The 20,899-nt window shown below is 43.8% G+C and overlaps 1 protein-coding gene across 5 annotated transcripts in view; it reads left to right on the top strand.

Annotated features, from left to right (window-relative positions):
- The window catches only part of LOC102186533 (protein bicaudal D homolog 1-like), a 42,247-nt gene that overhangs the window by 5,005 nt on the left and 16,343 nt on the right, over positions 1-20,899 (top strand). For 3 of the 5 annotated variants that reach the window (XR_001919284.1, XR_001296792.2, XR_001296793.2), the window contains one exon: positions 5,779-5,873. Coding sequence is in view for 2 of the 5 variants with exons in the window: in XM_018060335.1 (XP_017915824.1) it covers positions 5,779-5,868 (90 nt within the window). In the remaining 3 variants the exon portion in view is untranslated. Of the gene's footprint in view, positions 1-5,778; positions 5,874-6,116; positions 6,567-16,976; positions 17,092-20,899 lie in introns of those variants that run through there. The other 2 variants (XM_018060335.1, XM_005676435.3) reach the window with 2 other exon arrangements.

Below are 20,899 nucleotides of genomic sequence, written 5' to 3'. Positions count from 1 at the left end.
TCACGTAGAGTAGTTGCACTTCCTGAAAATCCTCTGTCTTCCACATATCCATCCATAACCATTGGCAACCACTGATTTTTTTTTTAAACTCCAAAAGGTTTTGCATTTTCCGGGACGTCATATAGTTAAAATCGTACAGTGTGTAGCCTTTTGCTTAGTGTGCATTTAAGGTTCCTTCATGTCTCTCCATTGTTTGGTAGTTTATTTCTTTTAAGTGCTGAATGACACACCTTCCCTTGTATGGATGTAGTACAGTTTGTCCATTTACCCACTGAAAGACAGCCTGGTTGCTTCCAGGTTTTGGCAGTTATGAATAAAGCTGCTATAAACATTCCTGTACAGGCTTCTCTATGGTCATAAGTTTCCACCTCCTTTGGGTAGAGACCAAGGAGCATCACTTCTGAGTCACATGGAAGAGTATGTTTTGTTTTATAAGAAACAGCCAAACTGCTTTCCAAAGTGACTGTGATTTTGCAGTCCCATCAGAAATGAATGAGAGTTCCTGTTGCTTCACATCCTTACCAGCATTTGATGTTGTCAGTGTTTGAATGTCAGCCATTCTCATGGGCTTGTAGTGGCCTCTCATTGCTGTTTTAATTTGCAATTCCCTAATTACATGTGACATGGAGCATCTTTTTTTCCCCAGTTTTACTGAGATATAATTGACATATAACTTTGCATTAGTTTACAGTATACAACATAATAACATGATATATATAAATATAGCAAAATGATTATCACAGTAAGTTTAGTTAATATCCATAATCTCACATAGTTACAGTTTTTTTCCTTGTGATGAGAACTTTTATGATCTGCTATCTTAAGTCGCTTCAGTCATGTCTGATTCTTTGTGACCCCATGGACTGTAGCCCTCCAGGCTCCTCTGTCCTTGGAATTTCTCAGTCAAGAATACTGAGAAATACTGGAGTGGATTGCCATGCCCTCCTCCAGGGGATCTTCCCGACTCAGAGACCGAACCCATGTCTCTATGTCTCCTGTATTGGTAGGCATGTTCTTTACCACTAGCACCACCTGGGAAGCCTCTAGGTAGATTTTATGGTAATTCTGTTCTATTTTTAATTTTTTGAGGAACCTCCATACTGTTTTCCATAGTGAGTGTAGCAATTTACATTCCCATCCACAGTGCACAAGGGTTTTCTTCTCTACACATTCTCACCAACGCTTGTAATCTCTTACCTTTTTGATAATAGGGATTCAACAAATAGCTCATTGTGGCTTTAATTTGCATTTCTGTGGTGATTAATGATGCTGAGCACCTTTTCACATACCTGTTGTTTGGACCTTTTTAAAATCTGATGTCTTATAGTTATGTTTTAAGAGTTCTTTGGATAATACTCCTTTATTAGATGTGTCTTTTGGAAATATTCTTCCAGTCTGTGGCTTGTCTTTTTGTTCTCTTGAGTTTCGTTTGCAGAACAGAAATGTTAACTTTAATGCAAGTTAAGCTTATCAGTTATTTCTTTCATGGATCGTGCTTTTGGTATTATACCTAAAACATCATCACTATGCTCAAGGTTGTCTAGGCTTTCTCCTATTTTATCTTCTAGGAGTTTTATAGTTTTGCATTTTAAGTCTGTGATCCATATCGAGTTAATTCTTATGAAAGGTGTAAGACTATCTAGAATTATTTTTTCCATGTGGATGTCTAGTTGTTCCAGCACCATTTGTTGAAAAGACAGTTTTTTTCTCCCTTGTACTGCGTCTGCTCCTCCTGGGGATGGAGTTAGGGACCGCCCCTTTCTGGAGCCCTGTCACTGCTCCTTTCCCCTTTGCTAAAGACCTGCAGACCCCAGATGGGGGAGCTTCCTAACCCCATCCCCTGGTGGAGCAGAGCCCCAACAACCCTGTGTAATACTTGAACCACGAGTGAGAAATAAGCCTTTATTGAGCTCATCATTGAGACTGGAGATTGTTATTACAGTATAATGCAGCAAAAGCTGCCAGAACACAAGTGTGAAAAAGATGGAAATTTCAAAACAGGGAGAAGTTTATAGTGTGGGTGGCTCAATTTCAGTAAAGGTGATCCTCTTGGGGAGCTCTACATGGGGCTTCCCAGGTGGCACAATAGTAAAGAACTCGCCTGCCCATGCAGGAGACCCAGGTTCAATCTCCTGGAAGAGGAAATGGCAACCCACGCTAGTGTTCTTGCCTGGAAAATTCCATGGACAGAGGAGCCCGTGGACTACAGTCCATGGGGTCGCAAAGAGTCGGACACAACTGAGCACTCACACACCTCCCACTGTCCCTTGTTAGCATCAGCATCAACTGAGACAACTGACTGCCTTTATGCAGCTGTGATTCTAAGGCTTGAAGACCATTTTCCTACTTGGGACAGTCTTGTGGGAGATGTGCAAAAAGGTAGATTCACTTTCTGGATTATTTATAATTCCAAAGTGCAGCTCGTTCATTATATAACAATCTCTAAATCTATGTGCTTTTTGCTTATAGCAAGGTGGCTGGGCTTCACTCCCTGGGCATCTCCTGGACCCAAACAAAGGGACCATGCTTGGTTGTCTCCTCCAGGTCCATGGTTCCCCATGTACCTTTCGTCTATTGGACCCTCATACCTACTCTCCCCTTGTGGAGAGCAGAATTTAGGGTAAGATAGAATATAAATAAGTATACCCAGGGCCTTTTAATTTACAGCTTTTTATTTTTATTCCTATGACTAAAACTGCCTTTCCCCAATCTTATGACTCCTCACTAGAGAATAATGGTAGAAGGGAGCTTATTCTTTTATCCTTCCTGTTTTCTGGAACTGGTCCATATACAAGGTCACAGCAGATGCAGCCACCCTGGTACAATGTGATCCTGCCCTGGACCAAGGTGGATACTCGGCCCGGGCTGGGCAGATAATTCCCTCTGCGGATTGAGAATTCAGGGTGGCTACTGCACATCTCTTGTTGTTATCTTTATTAATTCAATATTTATTTCTTGTTTTGTTGGTAGCAGTCCCCTTTTGCTAATTGTCAAGAGCCCTGGGGCCCGAGAATCTGGGTCCTATCCCAGCTCTGCAACTTATTTTCAATTAGTTGTGAGACCTTAGCTAAGATGCATTCACCTGTGCCTCAATTTCCCCAGCTATAAAGAGGGAATAATCTGCTGATTAAATTAGTAAACAAGGGCTTTCCAGGTGGTGCGAGCGGTAAAGAACCTGCCTGCCAATGCAGGAGACATAAAAGACGCAGGTTCAATCCCTGGGTCGGCAGGATCCCCTGGAGGGGGGCACGGCAACCCACTCAGTATTCTTGCCTGGAAAATCCCCATGGACAGAGGAGCCTGGTGGGTTACAGTGCACAGAGTCGCAAAGAGTCAGACATGACTGAAACTATTTTAGCACATAAGGTGAGGTTAAAATGAGTTGTCTAAAGAACTTAAAACCATGCCCAGCAAACAGTGAACTTCATGTAGCATTTGCTGTTACTCTTCTATGTTTGGGGTGGGACTGACCTCAGCCTTGACTCCAGGACCAGGCAAGTGGTCCCAGCCTGGCCAAAAAGTATTTCCTTCCATCTGCTGGGTCAGAAGTAGGCATGTGGCCAAAGCTGGGCTTTCCTGTGGCCAATCGTGAGACTTGCTAGAACTCTCAGAGAACCAGAGGGTTGAGAAGGATGAGAAATCCAAGTCCTGTTAGTCATCTGGTCCCAAGAGGACTGAACCAGGAGCGACTGGAGCCCTTACAGGTGCCAGTGGAAGGAGAAGTGCCTCCTGTGGCGCCGAGTGACCGCCTGGATCCAGTGGGCCAGAAGTGCTTGGTTATTTGAGCCATTAAGTTCCCTAATTAGCTTAAATGAGTTTGAGCTGCTTTTTCCCTTTTGTGTCCCCTGAAGAAGAAAAACAATCCTGATACTTTCAGCCTGGGCTGGTTCCTTGAACAAAGGAGAAAAAGCCATGCCCATCAGGGCCACCCAGTGTGCTGTATGTGGAGAAGCCAGGCCTCCAGATGGTCCTCCAGGTCCTGCTGCACCTGGGCTCCTGGGGTCTACAGGACGCCAGTGTAACCTGATAATAAAGCTCCCTTTTTTGCTTTAGCTATTGTATTTTCTGATGTGTTTTTTTAGGAAGTAACATAAACAGAAAATAAACATTCTATAAGGTCCTCATGTATATAATAGGGCTTCCCTTGTGGCTCAGTTGGTAAAGAATCTATCTGCCTGCAATGCGGGAGACCTGAGTTCAATCCCTGGGTTGGGAAGATCCCCTGGAGAAGGGAACAGCTACCCACTCCAGTATTCTGGCCTAGAGAATTCCATAGACTGTATAGTCCATGGGGTCACAACGAGTCAGACTGAGCAACTTTCACCTATATAATAACTTGCTATTGTATTTGCCAAACAACAAATATGATCCTAATAGATGGACTTGTGTTTGAAAGACAAAAAAATCTCCTCTCTACACTCAATGTCAGCAGATGACTGGAGCCCACACATGCGTGCTAAGTCACTTCAGTCATGTCCGACTCTTTGTGACCCCATGGACTGTAGTCCGCCAGGCTCCTCTGTCCATGGGATTCTCCAGGCAAGAATACGGGAGTGGGTTGCCATGCCCTCCTCCAGGGGTTTTCCCAACCCAGGGATCGAACCCAAGTCTCTTACATCTCCTGCATTGGCTTGCAGGTTCTTTAGCACTAGCACCACCTGGGAAGCCTCCCCTCCCACCTTGATAAATACGTTGGTGAAACAGAAGTGTGATATCTGGTGGCATCTTTCTTGTCCACTCTAGGATGAAAAGGCACCCCTCACCCCCACCTCACACAGCCCTAAGTCTTCTGTCTCCTCTCCAGAACTGGGGAGGATTGCTCCCCAGCTCTTTCCACCAATGGCTGTTCCTTTTTGCCTTCAAACAAGTCTAAGAGTCCCCTGTTATCTAAAAATTCAGGATTTTAAGAGTGCTGCAGGCTTGCCTCTGCCTGTAACCTGCCTACTCTTCTCGGCGCCCAACTGACATGGTCTGTTCTCTCAGAGTGCCTCTGGCCAGCGCCAGGTCTTGGCTCTGTCCTGGCACCAGCCTTCTCTGGACATTGGACTTAAAGAGGTTCTTTCCTCTAGGACAACAGGACACCAGGCTCTGGTGTCGCCCTTCTGCCACCAGGGTCCTCCAGGCTTCTGCAGCTTCTCAGAATGCTGGCCTTTCTTCCTATGCTCTTGCCTACTTAGCCTCTTTACTGCAATTTCAGGGTTCAGTGTATTCAAAATCATCACTTCCGCACAAGCAGTGCTCTGCTCATCAGCTCAGCCGAGCAGTGGAAGAGTGGGGGGCTGGGACTGCAGGATGCGGACTTGAGACCCACTTCCACCAGTCCCAAATCTCACAACCTTGGGCAAGTTATTACCACACCTTGAGCTTCAGTTTCCTCATCCGTAGATGGGGTTGATGATAATACCCACCTCACAGGATTGCTGCAGGCACCAAGAGGGATGCTGTATGGAAGAGCTCACTGAACACTTTAATGCATGGTATTGAGTATCTTTAGAGTGAAAAATTAAGAAAACAGGCTTAGAGTCAAAGGCCTGGACTTTACTGCTGGTCATATCCTTTCCTAACTGTAGGACCTTGACTCATGAATTAGCATTTTGTGAATTTTCCTCATCTGCAAAAGGGATGTCTTATCATGACCCTGCCAGCTTGATGGGAAAAGGAAGGTGGTGACCACACGCTCAGTGCTTTGACCAGTACCTTGCACACACAGGAAATGTTTACTAAACATCTGCCGTTACTTATTTCACACCCTCATCTGCTGCCCCCGCTTTCCCCTAGGTCACAAGATCTGTAACCTTCGCACCTTCCAGCGCCCACGCCTTCAGTCTATTTCGTCGGTGCTCATGTGATCCCAGGTGGCTTCGGTGACCGCGGTGAGTTCAAGGCCTTGGTGGTGCACATCCAGGGAAGAAGCCTGTGGTTTCTGTCTCCCGCATCTCATCCTGACATCCTTCTCCGCCCTGGCTGCTTGTGTGAGGTCTGCCTCTGACCTGAGGGCACCATGAAGTCTTTACATGATTTGCCATCCTTCAGTTTATTTGTCTGAATGTGTAGCAGGCTCTCATTGTTTCTTCCTAAACACTTTCCTTCTCTGAGACAAACCTCCTTGTCTGTAGACTGGCCTCCTGGTCTCCTGTCTGCCACCAACATCAGAACACACTGGGCAGCCCTGCTGGTGGTTGAAACATCCCAATACTGGCTGCAAGTATGTATGTGTCAACCCCAATCTTCCAGTTTATCCCACCCCCGTTTTGCCCTTGTTTCCTTTGTATCCATATATCTATTCTCTACTTATGTGTCTCTAATTCTGATTTGTAAAATAAGATTGTCTATACCACATTTCAGTTTTTCATAAGCCACCCAGTTGGTATACTTTGTTATGGCAGCTCTAGGGAACGGTGACACTGACTTCATGGGCTGGAGCCTTGGCTGAACCTAAGCTGCTGAGAGTGAGCTGCCTGAGCTGGCTGCTCGAGAGTGGTCTCCTGGCTGGCTGACCTGCTGCCATGCCCATGGGTCAGTGTCCTGCCAGCTCGTCACTCTACCACCCTCCCATTCTCAAAGTGACGTGTTAGTCGTTCAGTCATGTTCGACTCTTTGTGACCCCATGGACTGTAGCCTGCCAGGCTCCTCTGTCCATGGGATTCTCCAGGCAAGAATACTGAAATGGATTGTTACTCCCTTCTCAAGGGGATCTTCCCATCTAGGGATCGAACCCAGGTCTCCCGCATTGCAGCCACCCAGGGAGCCCCAGTATTCTTTCCTGGGAATTTCCATGGACAGAGGAGTCTGGTGGACTACAATCTATGGAGTCACAAAGAGATGGACACAACTGAGCAACTAATACTTTCACTTTTCTGGTCCCCTTCTCAAAGCTCACTTCTAAAGAGAGCACTCTGCCTGCACACAATCTTTCTAGCCATGCATTTCAGTAGCTCCGTATTGCCTATCAATTCATTGCATCAAATTAAAAAACCTGTTTTTTTTTATTCTCCTTTGTTCCAAAAGATATTTAGGATAGTATCTTATTTACTTTTTTGAGATTCTTAGTGATCTCACTGCAAAACTAGACCTTTAAAACAGTCTCAGAATCCAGATCGAATTATTAGCTTAATTTGTTCAGATCATCGTTCACTTGCTGACATTGTCTCCAGGGGCATCTACTCTGTGCCTGGCACAACAGTGCATCAGTAGTCAGGCCTTGCTCTCAGGAGCGTGAGTGCAGCTGGGGCTCCAACCCATGGAGTCAGTGTATCCTTTTCCTGGAGCAGCCATGCTGCTGCTGCAGCTGCTAAGTCGCTTCAGTCATGTCCAACTCTGTGACCCCATAGACGGCAGCCCACCAGGCTCCCCCGTCCCTGGGATTCTTCAGACAGGAACGCTGGAGTGGGTTGCCATTTGCTTCTCCAGCAGCCATAACAAAGTACAAAAACTGGGTAGCTTATAAAAACAGAAATATATTGATACTTCCTCACAGAGCTGGAGGCTGGGAGTCTGAAATCAAGGTGTAGGCAGGCCGGGCTATACCCCCTCCAAAGGTCCCAGGGAAGACTCCTTCCCTGCTTCTTGCAGTTTCTGGGGGCCCTCAGTGTTCCCTGGTCTGTGACAACGCATTCCCAATTTCTGCCTCCATCTTCGCACGGCAGTCTTCTCCCTGTCCAGATCTGCTGCTCTTTATAAGGACACCAGCCCTTAGGGCCCATTCGAATCTAGCATGTCTTCTTAATGGCATCTTAGCAAAGTCCCTCTTTCCCAATAAGGTCACATTCTCATGTGCCAGGTGTTCAAGCTTAACATCTCTTTTATGGGGACAGAATCCACAACAAAGCAGCGAGGACAACAAATGAGAACAAAATTTTAATGAAAAATAACTTTTTAAAAAACTCCAAATTTGCTTAAAATGCACAATTTTATAGTAGACACCAGCATGGACAGTGGTTGAGAGCTTGGCCAACTGAATCAGAGCGTCTGAGTTCCAATCTTGAAAAGATAAGCTTCTCCCCTTTTTCAGAAATAGGTTAATAGTAGTGAGATGGTTGGATGGCATCACAGACTCAATGGACATGAATTTGAGAGAACTCCAGGAGATAGTGAGAGACAGGGAGGCCTGGGGTGCTGCAGTCCATGGGATCGCAAAGAGTTGGACATGACTTAGTGACTGAATAACAACAAAATAGTAATGCCTATGTCACTGAACTGTTGGGAGGTGGTGAGCATGTCAACTTAACACGGTAAACATGGCATGATAAACATGTCAATTACCACGTATAACACCTGACCTAATAGTAGTATTTAACCACTTCTTCTGATTTACTCCTTTTTAATTTATCATTTAGAATTTTAATTTTTCAAAATACTAGAATATCTTAAAGGAATTGCTATTGCACTTTAAATCAAGCATTATTTGCCCTTGTGCAATCCTTAGCTGTTGTTTTGTAAATGGGCTACTCTATGCTCATACAGCTCACCTTCTATTAAGTAACAGGGATTATAAATATCAAGTTGTTCAGACACTGTATTCCATTGCAGTGAACATTCTGCTCACATGGCCTACTCGCTATGGGAAGGTAAATCAGATTATAAACTTGAGCCATTGTGCCATCGTATAGCCACTGCAGTGAACTGGAAGACAGTGCCTACTTGATTTTATTTAAACTGAAACTTCCCATAATGACAGCAGCATGGGACAACATAACAACCCATCAGCCAAGTTCAAGAGCTGTTTACAGACTACATAGGTAAAATGGATTTTGCTACTATGAATTTTACCTGTAGTGACTTTTTGTTAATATGGGCCAAGGTAAATTGATTAGACTATCAGTCTCTGGAAGGTAGAAGCCTCACTGATTGAATATTATAGTAAGAGCAAATTGGCCACATTTCCCCAGTATTCTTGAAAGGAATGGACTTGAGAGAAAGGTATAGAAAATATGGAAAGTTTCTTTGAATTTATTATTAAATAATAATATTCCTCTCTTAGTTTTTAGAATGCTCAATTCTAATCCAACCTACTGTGATTAATGTTTTAAATTACTCTTTTATTCAGTGTTGTAATACAGATTATTTGTTATAATATGTAATATTTATAATATATTATGTGCTGTGCTTAGTCACTCAGTCATGCCTGGCTCTTTGCAACCCCATGGAAATACAGTCCATGGAATTCTCCAGGCAAAAATATGGAAGTGGGTTGCCATGCTCTCCTCCAGGGGATCTTCCCAATCCAGGGATTGAACCCAGGTCTCGCACATTTTAGGTGAATTCTTAACCATCTCAGCCACCAGGGAAGCCTGTAATATATGATAGTTATACCATAACCCCTTTTTAAAGATACAGAAGTTGAGATGTGTGGGCATTTCCCCCCCTTTTGGCCATGCCTTGCAGCATGCAGGCTCTTGGTTCCCCAGCTAGGGATTGAACCCAAGACTCCTGCAATGGACGTGCACTCTTAATTGAGTGCAAAGTTTAAACTGAGACTCTTAATCGCTGTACACTAGCATTTAAACTGTGACTAGAAAACACATTGCCCTGAACTTCTAACCTAGCAGCAGTTCTCCAACTTTTTGGTCTTAAGATCCTTTACACTTCCTGACATCATTGAAGACCTCCCCAAAGAACTTTTGTGTGGGTTGAAAGTGAAAATGTTAGTTGTTTAGTCATGTCCAACTCTATGCAACCTCATGGATTGTAGCCCACCAGGCTCCTCTATCCATGGGATTCTCCAGGCAAGAATACTGGAGTGGGTAGCCATCCCTTCTCCAGGGAATCTTCCTGACCCAGAGATCGAACCTGGGTTTCCTGCCTTGCAGGCCTGGCATATTCTTTACTGTCTGAGCCACTGGGGAAGACCTTTGTGTGGGTAAACTCTATTAATGTTATATTAGAAAGGATACATTTTAAGAAGGTAAAATAAAACTATTTGTTAATTCATTTTAAAGTTACAGCCATATCGCCATTATATGTCACTATCACATCAATGACATTATCATAGGTACGGAGCCTCTGGAAAGCCCCATAATCCATTCATGAGAGAATGAGAGTGAAAAAGGTGAATAACATCTCAATATTATTGTGAAAATAGTTATAGGTTATCCATTTTCTTGTTATCTTTAACAGGGAAGCAACATAGGCAATACAGAGTTTGGGTTCTGAGTGGACTCAGGAGGCTGATGCCCTGGGTAGAATTCTGGCTCCACCACCTAGCTGCATGGCCATGGGTCAAGGGTGAGGGGTCACATAGCTTCTCTCAGCCTCAGTGTCCTACCTGGAAAATGAGCAAGGTATTCCCAATTACCTCAGAGGCCTGCTGTGGAGCTTAACTGAAATATTGCCTATAAAGGAATACTGCTTTCCCAGCCACCTTTCAGGGCTGGGTTTGGCCATGAGGGTGAGGGCCATAGCATCCCTGCCTGAAAGTCTTTTCTCTCCCATCCTCATGACCTGGGGCGCGTGAGCTGGAGCTCACCCTCCAGCTGAGGAGGAGCTGGAGCCCTGAGCTGCTGGATTGTTTATCAATATTCATCTTATTAAGCCACAGAGATTTGGGGCTTATTCACAAATGCAGAATAGCCTGGCCCCATCTTCACTAATACATAAGGGAACTCACTGGAAGGAAAGGACTCTAAGGGGGTGATATTTAAATGGAAATTTTTAAAGATTAAAAAGAAACCACCACTTAAAGAGGCTGGGAGGCTTTCCAAGCAAGGGAGTAGAAAATACAAAAGCCCCAGGGGGAAGGAAGACCAGCTGTGAGCCCGAGGGGGGCAGCAGGAGGTGAGCCTGAGGGAGGTGCCAGGAGATGATCCCGAGGTGGGCGGCAAGAGGGGGGCGGTAGGAGATGAGCCTGAGTGGAGGCAGCAGGAGATGAGCCTGAAGAGCAACCAGACCTGGCACTGAACCACTGAAGGACCTGACTCCCTGGCTTTCACCCCGCAGGAGAGGTGGTTTTGGGGCACCGCCACCCAGCTCCTCTGGGTGAGTCACAGAGCCCTGGGTGGCTCCGGGGTGAGGCTGACTGCCCTGGATGACGTGAACACAGCCAGAGAGAGGCAGTCTTGAGGATATTCGAGAAGCCTAAGGAACAAGGCTCACGTTGATGCTCAGAAAGTTAATCACATTCAGAGCCCTGGCATGACCATGTTCATTACCATCTTCCTGAAGTTACCCTGCAGTTTCTGAATGTCAAAGTTTCCGTAAGACCTCACCAAGAGAGAAAAGGAGGACTGCCAGGAGCTCTACCCTAAGGGGATGGATAGCATCAGTAGCCGCATTCGGACATTTCATGTTGCCGGTGAGGTTGCCCTGGTTCACAGCTGCATAGCAGCTGCAGCTGATCCTGACGTTCTTGTTCAACAGCACAAGAGGCAGCTTCAGGAGAAGTTTCCAGGCTTGTGTTCTGGTGGGTTTTGCCATCACAGCTGTGGTTTATAGAGAACTGCTGAGTAAACAAAGCTTCCCAGGTGGTGCAATGGTAATGAATCCACCTGCTGAGGCAGGAGATGCAAGAGACTCAGGTTCAGTCCTGGGTCAGGAAGATGGCAACCCACTGGAGAAGGAAATGGCAACCCACTTCAGTATTCTTGCTTGGGAAATCCCATGGACAGAGGAGCCCAGTGGGCTACAGTCCATGGGTTCACCAAGAGTCAGATGCAACTGAGAACACACACGCATGCTTACACCAAGTAAATGTTTGTTGAATCAATGTTACAATTCAGAACCATCACACAAAATTATTGCCCACCTCACTGCAAGAGTTTTTAAGTTCAAATTCCACTTACTAGGCACCTTCAAGTCAATGATGCTGAAGAGTTAGCAGTGTCTAATCAACCTGATTCCAAGAAAAGGGATGGAGCCATTTGCTTTTCATACTGGGCATGTTAATTGATATGTAACTAGTATAAAAGTGGATACATTTTAAGTAAGTCAGATCAAAAGGAGAATCAAATGTTATCAAATGAAAATGATTAGCTTGCAGTTCCAAAAGAACTCATTCACTTACAGCAATGCCCCTCTTCAGGTATCACGTGGCATTTGGAATTCAAGTTTTGCTGATGGGCTGTAAGGAAGTTTCCCAGATGGGATGATGGAAGTGGAATTACATGCACATGTGAGCAGGGAGGATGCGGTGCTGAGGGTCCAGGACAGGATGCGGGCAGCTGTCCCTGACCGACAGCCTTTGGGCAGCCTTGACTTACAGATAGGTTTTGTTCATTCCACACCAACTTGGCTCTCATGGTTTTAATTTTGTTGTCAACATTTTGAAGAGGGGAGATAGAGACTTCCCTGGCAGTCCAGCAGTTAAGTCTCTGAGCTTCCAATGCAGGAGACATGGGTTTGATCCCTGATCAGGGAACTAAAATCCCACATGTGGCCCCAAAAAGTTTTTGCTCTAAAAATTAAATTAGACCAAAAAAAAAAAGGAGGAAATGTCAGGCAAAAATCAAGGTCTCTGGCTTTCTTTGACATTTTTGAAAGTATCTGGCTAAAATGAGCCTAAAAGAAGATAGCAATGAGTTAGAGCTGAGCTGGCACTCTCCTCCCTGGATGGTACACTCTCTCTCAGTTTGCCACAGTCCCCTCTATTCCTTAGTGTCTTCTCCTTAGCCAGTTTCATGCATTGCCAACACCATGGGAGTCTTTGAGGAGCCCTCAATAAACGGCATCTCTCTTTTTCTTTGAGTTCTAAAGAAGCTGGAGAGAGAAAACAGTGAATAAAGCTGAAAACAAAAATATGCTTTTTACTTACTGAGAGAGAAGAGGCTAGAGGCATGGGTTATATCTGCAGGCAAAAGCACGCTGACGCTGGGTGAGAGTGGGGCATGCAGGTGACTCTCTCAGCACAGGGAGCATGGGCTCTGTACACAGACCTGCTTCCAGGAGGAAAAGGGCCGGAACCGAGCCACATCTCAGAAGTTTATCCTTCCCCAAAGGTGTCAAAAGGCAGAGAGGCCTGGAGTGATGGTCTTGAAGATCCCAGAAAGAGGAAGGAGCCCTGCTTGCTGGCCTGGCCCCTGGGAGCACTGGGCTAAGGTCAGCTGGAGAAAGGATTCCAGAATGTGCCAGGCTGGTAAAAACCATCTCCTCCCATGGTGGTGGTGAGTTCAAGTGGCTTTTAGCTCAAGGCAAATAAATATGGTAACATTCAGCAACAGTGAAAACGAAGAGTCTAGAAACAAAGAAGCTGCACCCACTGACCACTGGGATCAACTGGAATGAATCAACAGGATCAAGCTGGCATCCACTCGAGTGGAACGAAAAGCACTGAAAATGAAGGTCACGGAATAAAGATGAAGAGCTGAAAGGGAATCCAAGATGTGCTGAGGACGTGGGGGCTAGATTCAGGAAAATAAGGGAGAGAGACAGAGAGGGAAGGAGAACAGACTGGCCACCAGCAGAGATGGGGGAGCAGCAGCTGAGGGGGTATCATCATATTTATTGAGGGCAGCAGGTGCCGAGCACATTCACAACCCTACAAAGCCTAGGCGTGCCTCGCCTTACTGCTCTCCACTTTACTGCACTTCACAGATAATTGTGTTTTTTACAGATTGGTGGTTTGTGGCAGTCCTGCTTTGAACAAGTCTGTAGGCATCATTTTTCTGACAGCATTTGCTCACTTTGTGTTTCTGTGTCACTTTTTGGTAATTCTTTCAATATTTCATATTTTTCCGTTATTGCATTTGTTAGGGTGATCTGTGACCTGTGATCTTTGATGTTACTATCATAACTGTTTTGGGGCACCATGAACCTTGATCATACAAGACAGTGAACTTAATTCATGAGTATCGTGTCACTGCTCCTCTGACCAGTTGTTCCCCCATCTCTCTGCCTTTCCTGGGGCGTCCTTATTCCCTGAGACGCAACCATATTGAAATTAAGCCAGTTAAAAATCCTACAGCAGCTCTAAGTGTCCATGTGAAAGAAGAGTCACTATCTGTCACCTTAAATCAAAAGCTAGAAACCATCAAGCTTGGTGAGAAAAGCATGTCGAAAGCCAAGAGAGGCCGAAAAGCTAGGCATCTTGCACCAGTTAGCCAAGTTGTGCGTGCAAAGGGAAAGTTCTTGAAGGAAATGAAAAGTGCTACTTCAGTGAGCACGTCAGTGGTAAAAAAGGCAAACAGCCTTATTGCTGATGTAGAGAGAGTTTGAGTGATCTGGATAGAGGATCAAACCAGCCACAACATTCCCTTAAACCAAAGCCAGATCCCAAACGAGACCCTAACTGGCCTTCAGTTCTATGAGGGCTGAGAGAAGTGAGGAAGCTGCAGACGAGAAGTATGAATCTAGCAGAGGTTGGTTCGTGAGGTTTAAGAAAGAAGCCATCGAAAGAACATGTAAGTGGAAGGTGAAGCAGCAAGTGCTAGTGTCAAAGTTATCCAGAAAGACCTAGCTTAGATAATTAGTGAAGGTGGCTATGCTATACAATATCTTCAGTGTATATGAAACAGCCTTATGTTGGAAGAAGACGCCAGATGTTTCATTTCTAGAGATGTTTCATCTCTAGATGTTTCATTTCTAGAAAGAAGTCAGTATCTGGCTTCAGAGCTTCGAACGACAGGCTAACACTCATTTATTTTCTTGGGCTCCAAAATCACTGTGAATGGTGACTATAGCCACAAAATTAAAGGTTGCTTGCTCCTTGGAAGAAAAGCTATGATAAACCTAGACAGCGTATTAAAAAGCAGAGACAATGCTTTGCCAACAAATATTGGTAGAGTCAAAGCTAGGGTTTTTCCAGTAGTCATGTACAGATATGAGAGTTGGAACATAAAGAAGGCTGAGCACTGAAGAACGGATGCTTTTGAACTGTGGTGCTGGAGAAGACTCTTGAGAGTCCCTTGGACAGCAAGGATATCAACAAGTCAATCCTAAAGGAAATCAACCCTGACTATTCATTGAAAGGACTGATGCTGAAGCTAAAGCTCCAATACTTTGGCCACCTGATGGGAAGAGCTGACTCATTAGAAAAGACCCTGTTGCTGAGAAAATCTAAGGCAGAGGGAAAAGGGGATGACAGAGGATGAGATGGTTGGGTGGCATCATTGACACAATAGACATGAGTTTGAGCAAACTCTGGGGATAGTGAAGGATAGGGAAGCCTGGCATGCTACTGTTCGTGGGGTCACAAAGAGCCAGACACAACTTAACAACTCAACAACAACAACACTCTATTAGGGACTAATACAGCTGATGACTTGAAGTTGAAGCCAATGCTCATTTACCATTTCGAAAATCCTAGGATCTATAAGAATGATGCTAAATCTACTCTGCCTGTGATCTATAAATGGAACAATAAAGCCTGCATGACAGCACATCTGTTTACAATATAGTTTACTAAATATTTTAAGACCACTGTTGAGGTCTATTGTTCAGTAAAAGAAAGATTCCTTTCAAAATATTACTGGCACTGATTATGTATCTGGTCACCCAAGAGCTCTGATGGGGATGTACAGTGGGATTACTGATGTTTTCATGCTAGCTAACACAGCATTCATTCCACAGCCCATGCATCTAGGAGTAATTTCAACCTTCAAGTCTTATTTAAGAAATAGATTTCATAAGGCTATAGTGGCCAGAGATAATGATTCCTCTGAAGGATCATAGCAAACTCAGTTGAAAACCTTCTGGAAAGGATCCACCATTCTGGATGCCATGAAGGACATTAGTGATTCATAGGAAGCGGTCAAGATATCAACATGAACATGAGTTTGGAAGAAGTTGACTCCAGCCCTCCTAGATGACTTTGAGGGGTTCAAGACGTCAATGGAGGAAGTAGCTGCAGATACGGTGGAAATAGCAAGAGAACTAGAATTAAAAGTGGAGCCTGAGGATGAGACTGAATTGCTGGAATCTCATGGTGGTGGTTTAGTCGCTAAGTTGTGTCCAACTCTTTGCGACCCCATGGACTGTAGCCTGCCAGGCTCCTCTGTCCCTGGGATTTTCCAGAGAAGAATACTGGAGTGGGTTGCCATTTCCTTCTCCAGGGGATCTTCCCCACCCAGGGATTGAACCTGCATCTCCTGTATTGCAGGCGGATTCTTTACCAACTAGATTACCAGGAAGACCCAATAAAATCTCATGATAAAACTTTAATGGATGAGGCATTGCTTCTGACAGATGCGCAAAGAAAGTCATTTCTTGAGATGGACTCAAGTCCTTGTGAAGATGCTGTGAAGAGTGTTGAAATGGCAACAACAACAAAAAATAGAATATTACATGAACTTGATTGATAAAGCAATGGTAGGGCTTGAGAGGATTGATTCAAATTTTGGAAGAAGCTCTACTGTGGGTAAAATGCCATCAAACATCACTGCAGGATACAGAGAAATTGTTCCTGAAAGGAGGGGTCAATCAATGAGGCAGCTGTCATCATTGTCTTATTTTAAGAAATTGCCACAGCCACCCCAGCCTTCAGCAACCACCAGCCTGATCAGTCAGCAGCCATCAGTATGAAGCAAGACCTTCCACAGGCAAAATATTATAACGTGCTAAAGGCTGATCATGGTTATCATTTTTAGCAATAAAGTATTTTAAAATTAAGGTACATTTTTTTTTAGACACGATGTTAATGCACATTAATAGACTCCAGCGTCACGTAAACATAACTTTTATATACACTGCTGCTAAGTTGCTTCAGTCATGTCTGACTCTGCGTGACCCCAGAGACGGCAGCCCACCAGGCTCCCCTGTCCCTGGGATTCTCCAGGCAAGAACACTGGAGTAGATTGCCATTTCCTTCTCCAAGGAAATGCACTAGGAAACCAAAAAATTCATGTGAGTTGCTTTGTTGCAGTACCTGCACACCTCAGAGATATCATAGGTTCAGTTCCAGACCAACGCAGTAAAGCAGATATGAGTAATGCACCATCTAGTCTTTAGAGATGAGGAAACCAAGGCCCAGAGTGGTTTTAAAGGGCCAATGGAGGGACCCCAAGGCTAGTCTCATCGAAATCCTTCCTCTCTTCCTTCCTGTCCTTCAGGCCAAGCATAAGCAGTTGCTCTGAAATCAGGGGGCCAGGGTCAGCTCCGTCAGAGAACCACCATGAGGAGTCAGCGACCTGGCTGGGTTGGGAAGCCCCCATCTGACCTGACCCTGGGCAGGTAGGCATGCTGGCCTCTCCCTGCCAGGAGATTGTTTGCTCTTGTCTATGGTGCTGGGACCCCACCCCTCCCATCTTCTGCCCACTCCCCCTCCCCATGAAGTGAAAAACATGGGCAAACAGGGGTGCTTTGACCACCGCCCCACCAACCCTGCACACGCTATGTTTAACCCTCTCTAGTCGTCAGCAGTAAGGGTTCTGGAAAAACGGGAGAGCTGCAGGCCAGACCTTTCCCCGAGGGGCTTCCTTGACTACAGTTTGATCGGGATGCCCCCAGCAGACAAACCTCAGTCACACCTACTCCAGGTCACTTCACATTCACTCAGTATTTCTCCAAGAGATCAGCCGTTGAAACGTCCTTAATAGGAAATGTTTTTAGAAGGAGCATATGGAGAATCAAAAGGGAGCTAAATATAAACCTGAATTTGCAGAACTGAAGAAGGAGCAAAGAGAAGCTGAACAGAACAAGCTGGATGGAGAAGCTCTTTGCTAAAATAGGGTTTTTTTTCGGTGGATGTGGGTGTGTGTTTTGCTGTATATGTGAATTTCTAGAGCATTAGAGTTACCTATAATTAAAAAAAGAAAAAAAAAAACAGTTTATGAGGCCAAAAATGATTCTGATGCCAGTCACATTATGGAAGTAGCTGAGGGCAGATGCACTAACTTCTATCAGAATAAATCCATGTGTCTGCATTTTATAGACTTAGAAGTGGTCAAATAGAACAGAGATTTTTTAAAATAGAAGTTTCAAATTTAAGATTTTTTTAAGTTCTTGAAGCAGCTCTAGGAAAATTATTCTACATCATTAATGCTGAAATTTTAAAAAAAGAGGCAAACATTGAAGTTAGGGCATAAGCAGACATGAAAGAAATTCCCATGGTCTAAAAAAGGTGAGGAAAGAATAAACAAACAAGGACTCCCCTGGTGGACTTCCCTGGCAGTCCAGTGGTTAAGACTCTGGGCTTCCACTGCAGGGGTGTGGTTTCAATCCCTGGTTGGGGAACTAAAATCCCACACGCTGCAGGTTGCAGCCAAAAACAAAAAAATTTGAAACTTTAATAAATGGAAAGATATCCCATGTTTGAAGCTCACAATATTATTTTTAATTAATTTTTATTGAAGTATAGTTGCTTTACAATGCTGGGTCAGTTTCTATTGCACAGCAAAATGAATCAGCCTTGCGTATACATATGCCTCCTCCCTTTTGACTTTTTTCCCATTCAGGTCACCACCCAGAGCATTAAGCAGAGTTTCCTGTGCTATACAGCATGTTCTCATTAGTTATCTATTTTATACGTAGTCTCAGCAGTGTGTATGGGTCGATCCCAATCTCCCAATTCCTCCCACCCCCTTTCTCCCCCTTGCTATCCATACATTTGTTCTTTGCATCTGTGTCTCTACGTCTCCTTTGCAGATAAGGTCATCTATACTATTTTCTGCCTTGCAGGCAAATTCTTTACCTCTGAGCTACTAGGGAAGTCCCTAAATTCCGCACATAGGCATTAAAATACAATATTGTTTTTCTTTCTGACTTCACTCTGCTTGACATAGATGGACCTAGAAAATATTATTAAAATGACGGTAGTCCTCAAACTGATCTACAGATTCAATGCAATACACATCGAAAATCCCAGCTGGGCTTTTTGGAGAAATTGGCAAGTTGATTCTAAACTTCAAGCAGAAATAGAAGATACCTGTAATAGATGAAACAACCTTGAAAAAGAACAGTTTTGGAGCACTCACAGTCCTCAATATCAAAACTTACAACAAAGCTAAAGTAATCAAGACTTTGTCACACTGACAAGAAGAGAGACATATAGACCAATGGAACAGAACTGAAATTCCAGAGATGAACACTTGTAATTACGGTAAGCAGACTGTTGGCAAGGGTGCCAACATAATTCGATGGCCAAATCAATGGTTCTGGCATCTTACAACAAAGGGTACCAGAACCATTGGATATTCACATGCAAAAGAATGAAGTTGTATCTTTATCTTACAGCATATACAAAAAATTAGCTCAAAATAGATCCTAGACCAAGATTTAGGAGCTAAAACTATAAAATTTTTAGAAGAAAACATAGGGATACATCTTTTAGAACTTGGGCTAGGCAGTGGCTTTTTAGATACAGCATCAAAAGCACAAGTAATAAAAAAAAAATAGAAAATTGGACTTTATCAAAATTAAAAATGTTTGTACTAATGACAGCATCAAGTGAAAAGACAATCATAGGAGAAAATATTTGCAAATCATTTGTGATAAGAAAATTGTATTCAAAGTATATCAAGAGCACTTAAACTTTAGCAATGAAAAAGATACCTCAGTTTAAAATATGCAAAGTCTTTAAATAAAGGTTTATTCAAAGAATTACAAATGGCCAATAAGTAGAAGAAACTATGCCCAATATAACTGGTCATTAGAGAATTGAAAATCAAAACCATAATACAATGCTGCTTCATACCCACTAGGAGGGCTATTATAAAAGCACACACAATAGCAAGTGTTGGAGAGGATGTGGAGAAACTGGAATCCTCATAAGTTACTGTAGGAATGTAAAATGGTACAGGACTTTGGAAAGCAGTTTGACAGTTTCTAAAATATAAAGTATAGAGTTCCTATATGACTTATCATTCCACTCCTAGGTATATGTGCAAGAGAAATGAAAATATATAATATCTATACAAATATTTGTACAAAAATATTTGTAGTAGCATTATCAATAATGGCCAAAAGGTAGAAACAATTCAAATGTCCATCAGCTGATAAATAAAGAAAATGTGTATATCCTACACTGGAATATTATTCACCCATTAAAAGGAATGCAATATTTATACATGTTACAACATGGATGAGCCTTGAAAACATTCTTAGTGAAAGAAGCCAAACATGAAAGACAATAAGAATTTGTGTATATGTGACTACATGTATTATATGATACTATTTACAGTTGACCTTTGAACAAGAGAGAGTTAAACTGTGTGGGTCCACTTATACATGAATTTTTTTGATAAATCCATACTACAGTAATACATAATTAGCAGTTGATTGAATTCAAGATTGAAGAAACTTGGATATAGGGAGGGCTGACTGCAAAGTTATATAGATTTTCTACTGCAAGGAACATAGGTGCCTGCAACCCCCACATTGTTCAAGAGTCAATTGTATATGAAATGACCAGAATGGGCAAATCTATAGAGACAGAAAATAGAATAGTGCCTTATTAGAGCTGGGGAAGGTGGGGAACTGGGAGTCATTGCTATGGGTGTAAGCCTTCTTTGGGTGAAGATGAAAATATTCTAAAATTAGTTTGTAGAAATAAGAGGAGCGGAGAGGGCAATGGCACCCTACTCCAGTACTCTTGCCTGGAGAATCCCATGGATGGAGGAGCCTGGTAGGCTGCAGTCCATGGGGTCGCTAAGTCGGACATGACTGAGCAACTTCACTTTCACTTTTCACTTTCATGCATTGGAGAAGGCAATGGAAACCCACTCCAGTGTTCTTGCCTGGAGAATCCCAGGGACGGTGGAGCCTGGTGGGCTGCCATCTGTGGGGTCACAGAGAGTTGGACACAACTGAAGTGACTTAGCAGCAGCAGCAGCAATAAGAGGAGAGTGAAAAAGTTGACTTGAAGTTCAACATTCAGAAAATGACGATCATGACATCTGGTCCCATCACTTCATGGGAAATAGATGGGGAAACAGTGGAAACAGTGTCAGCCTTTATTTTTGGGGGCTCCAAAATCACTGCAGATGGTGACTGCAGCCATGAAATTAAAAGACGCTTACTCCTTGGAAGAAAAGTT

The sequence above is a fragment of the Capra hircus genome, chromosome 2 (assembly GCF_001704415.2).
Source record: "Capra hircus breed San Clemente chromosome 2, ASM170441v1, whole genome shotgun sequence".
Lineage (NCBI taxonomy): Eukaryota > Metazoa > Chordata > Mammalia > Artiodactyla > Bovidae > Capra > Capra hircus.
This window is presented reverse-complemented; position numbering and strand designations above follow the sequence as displayed.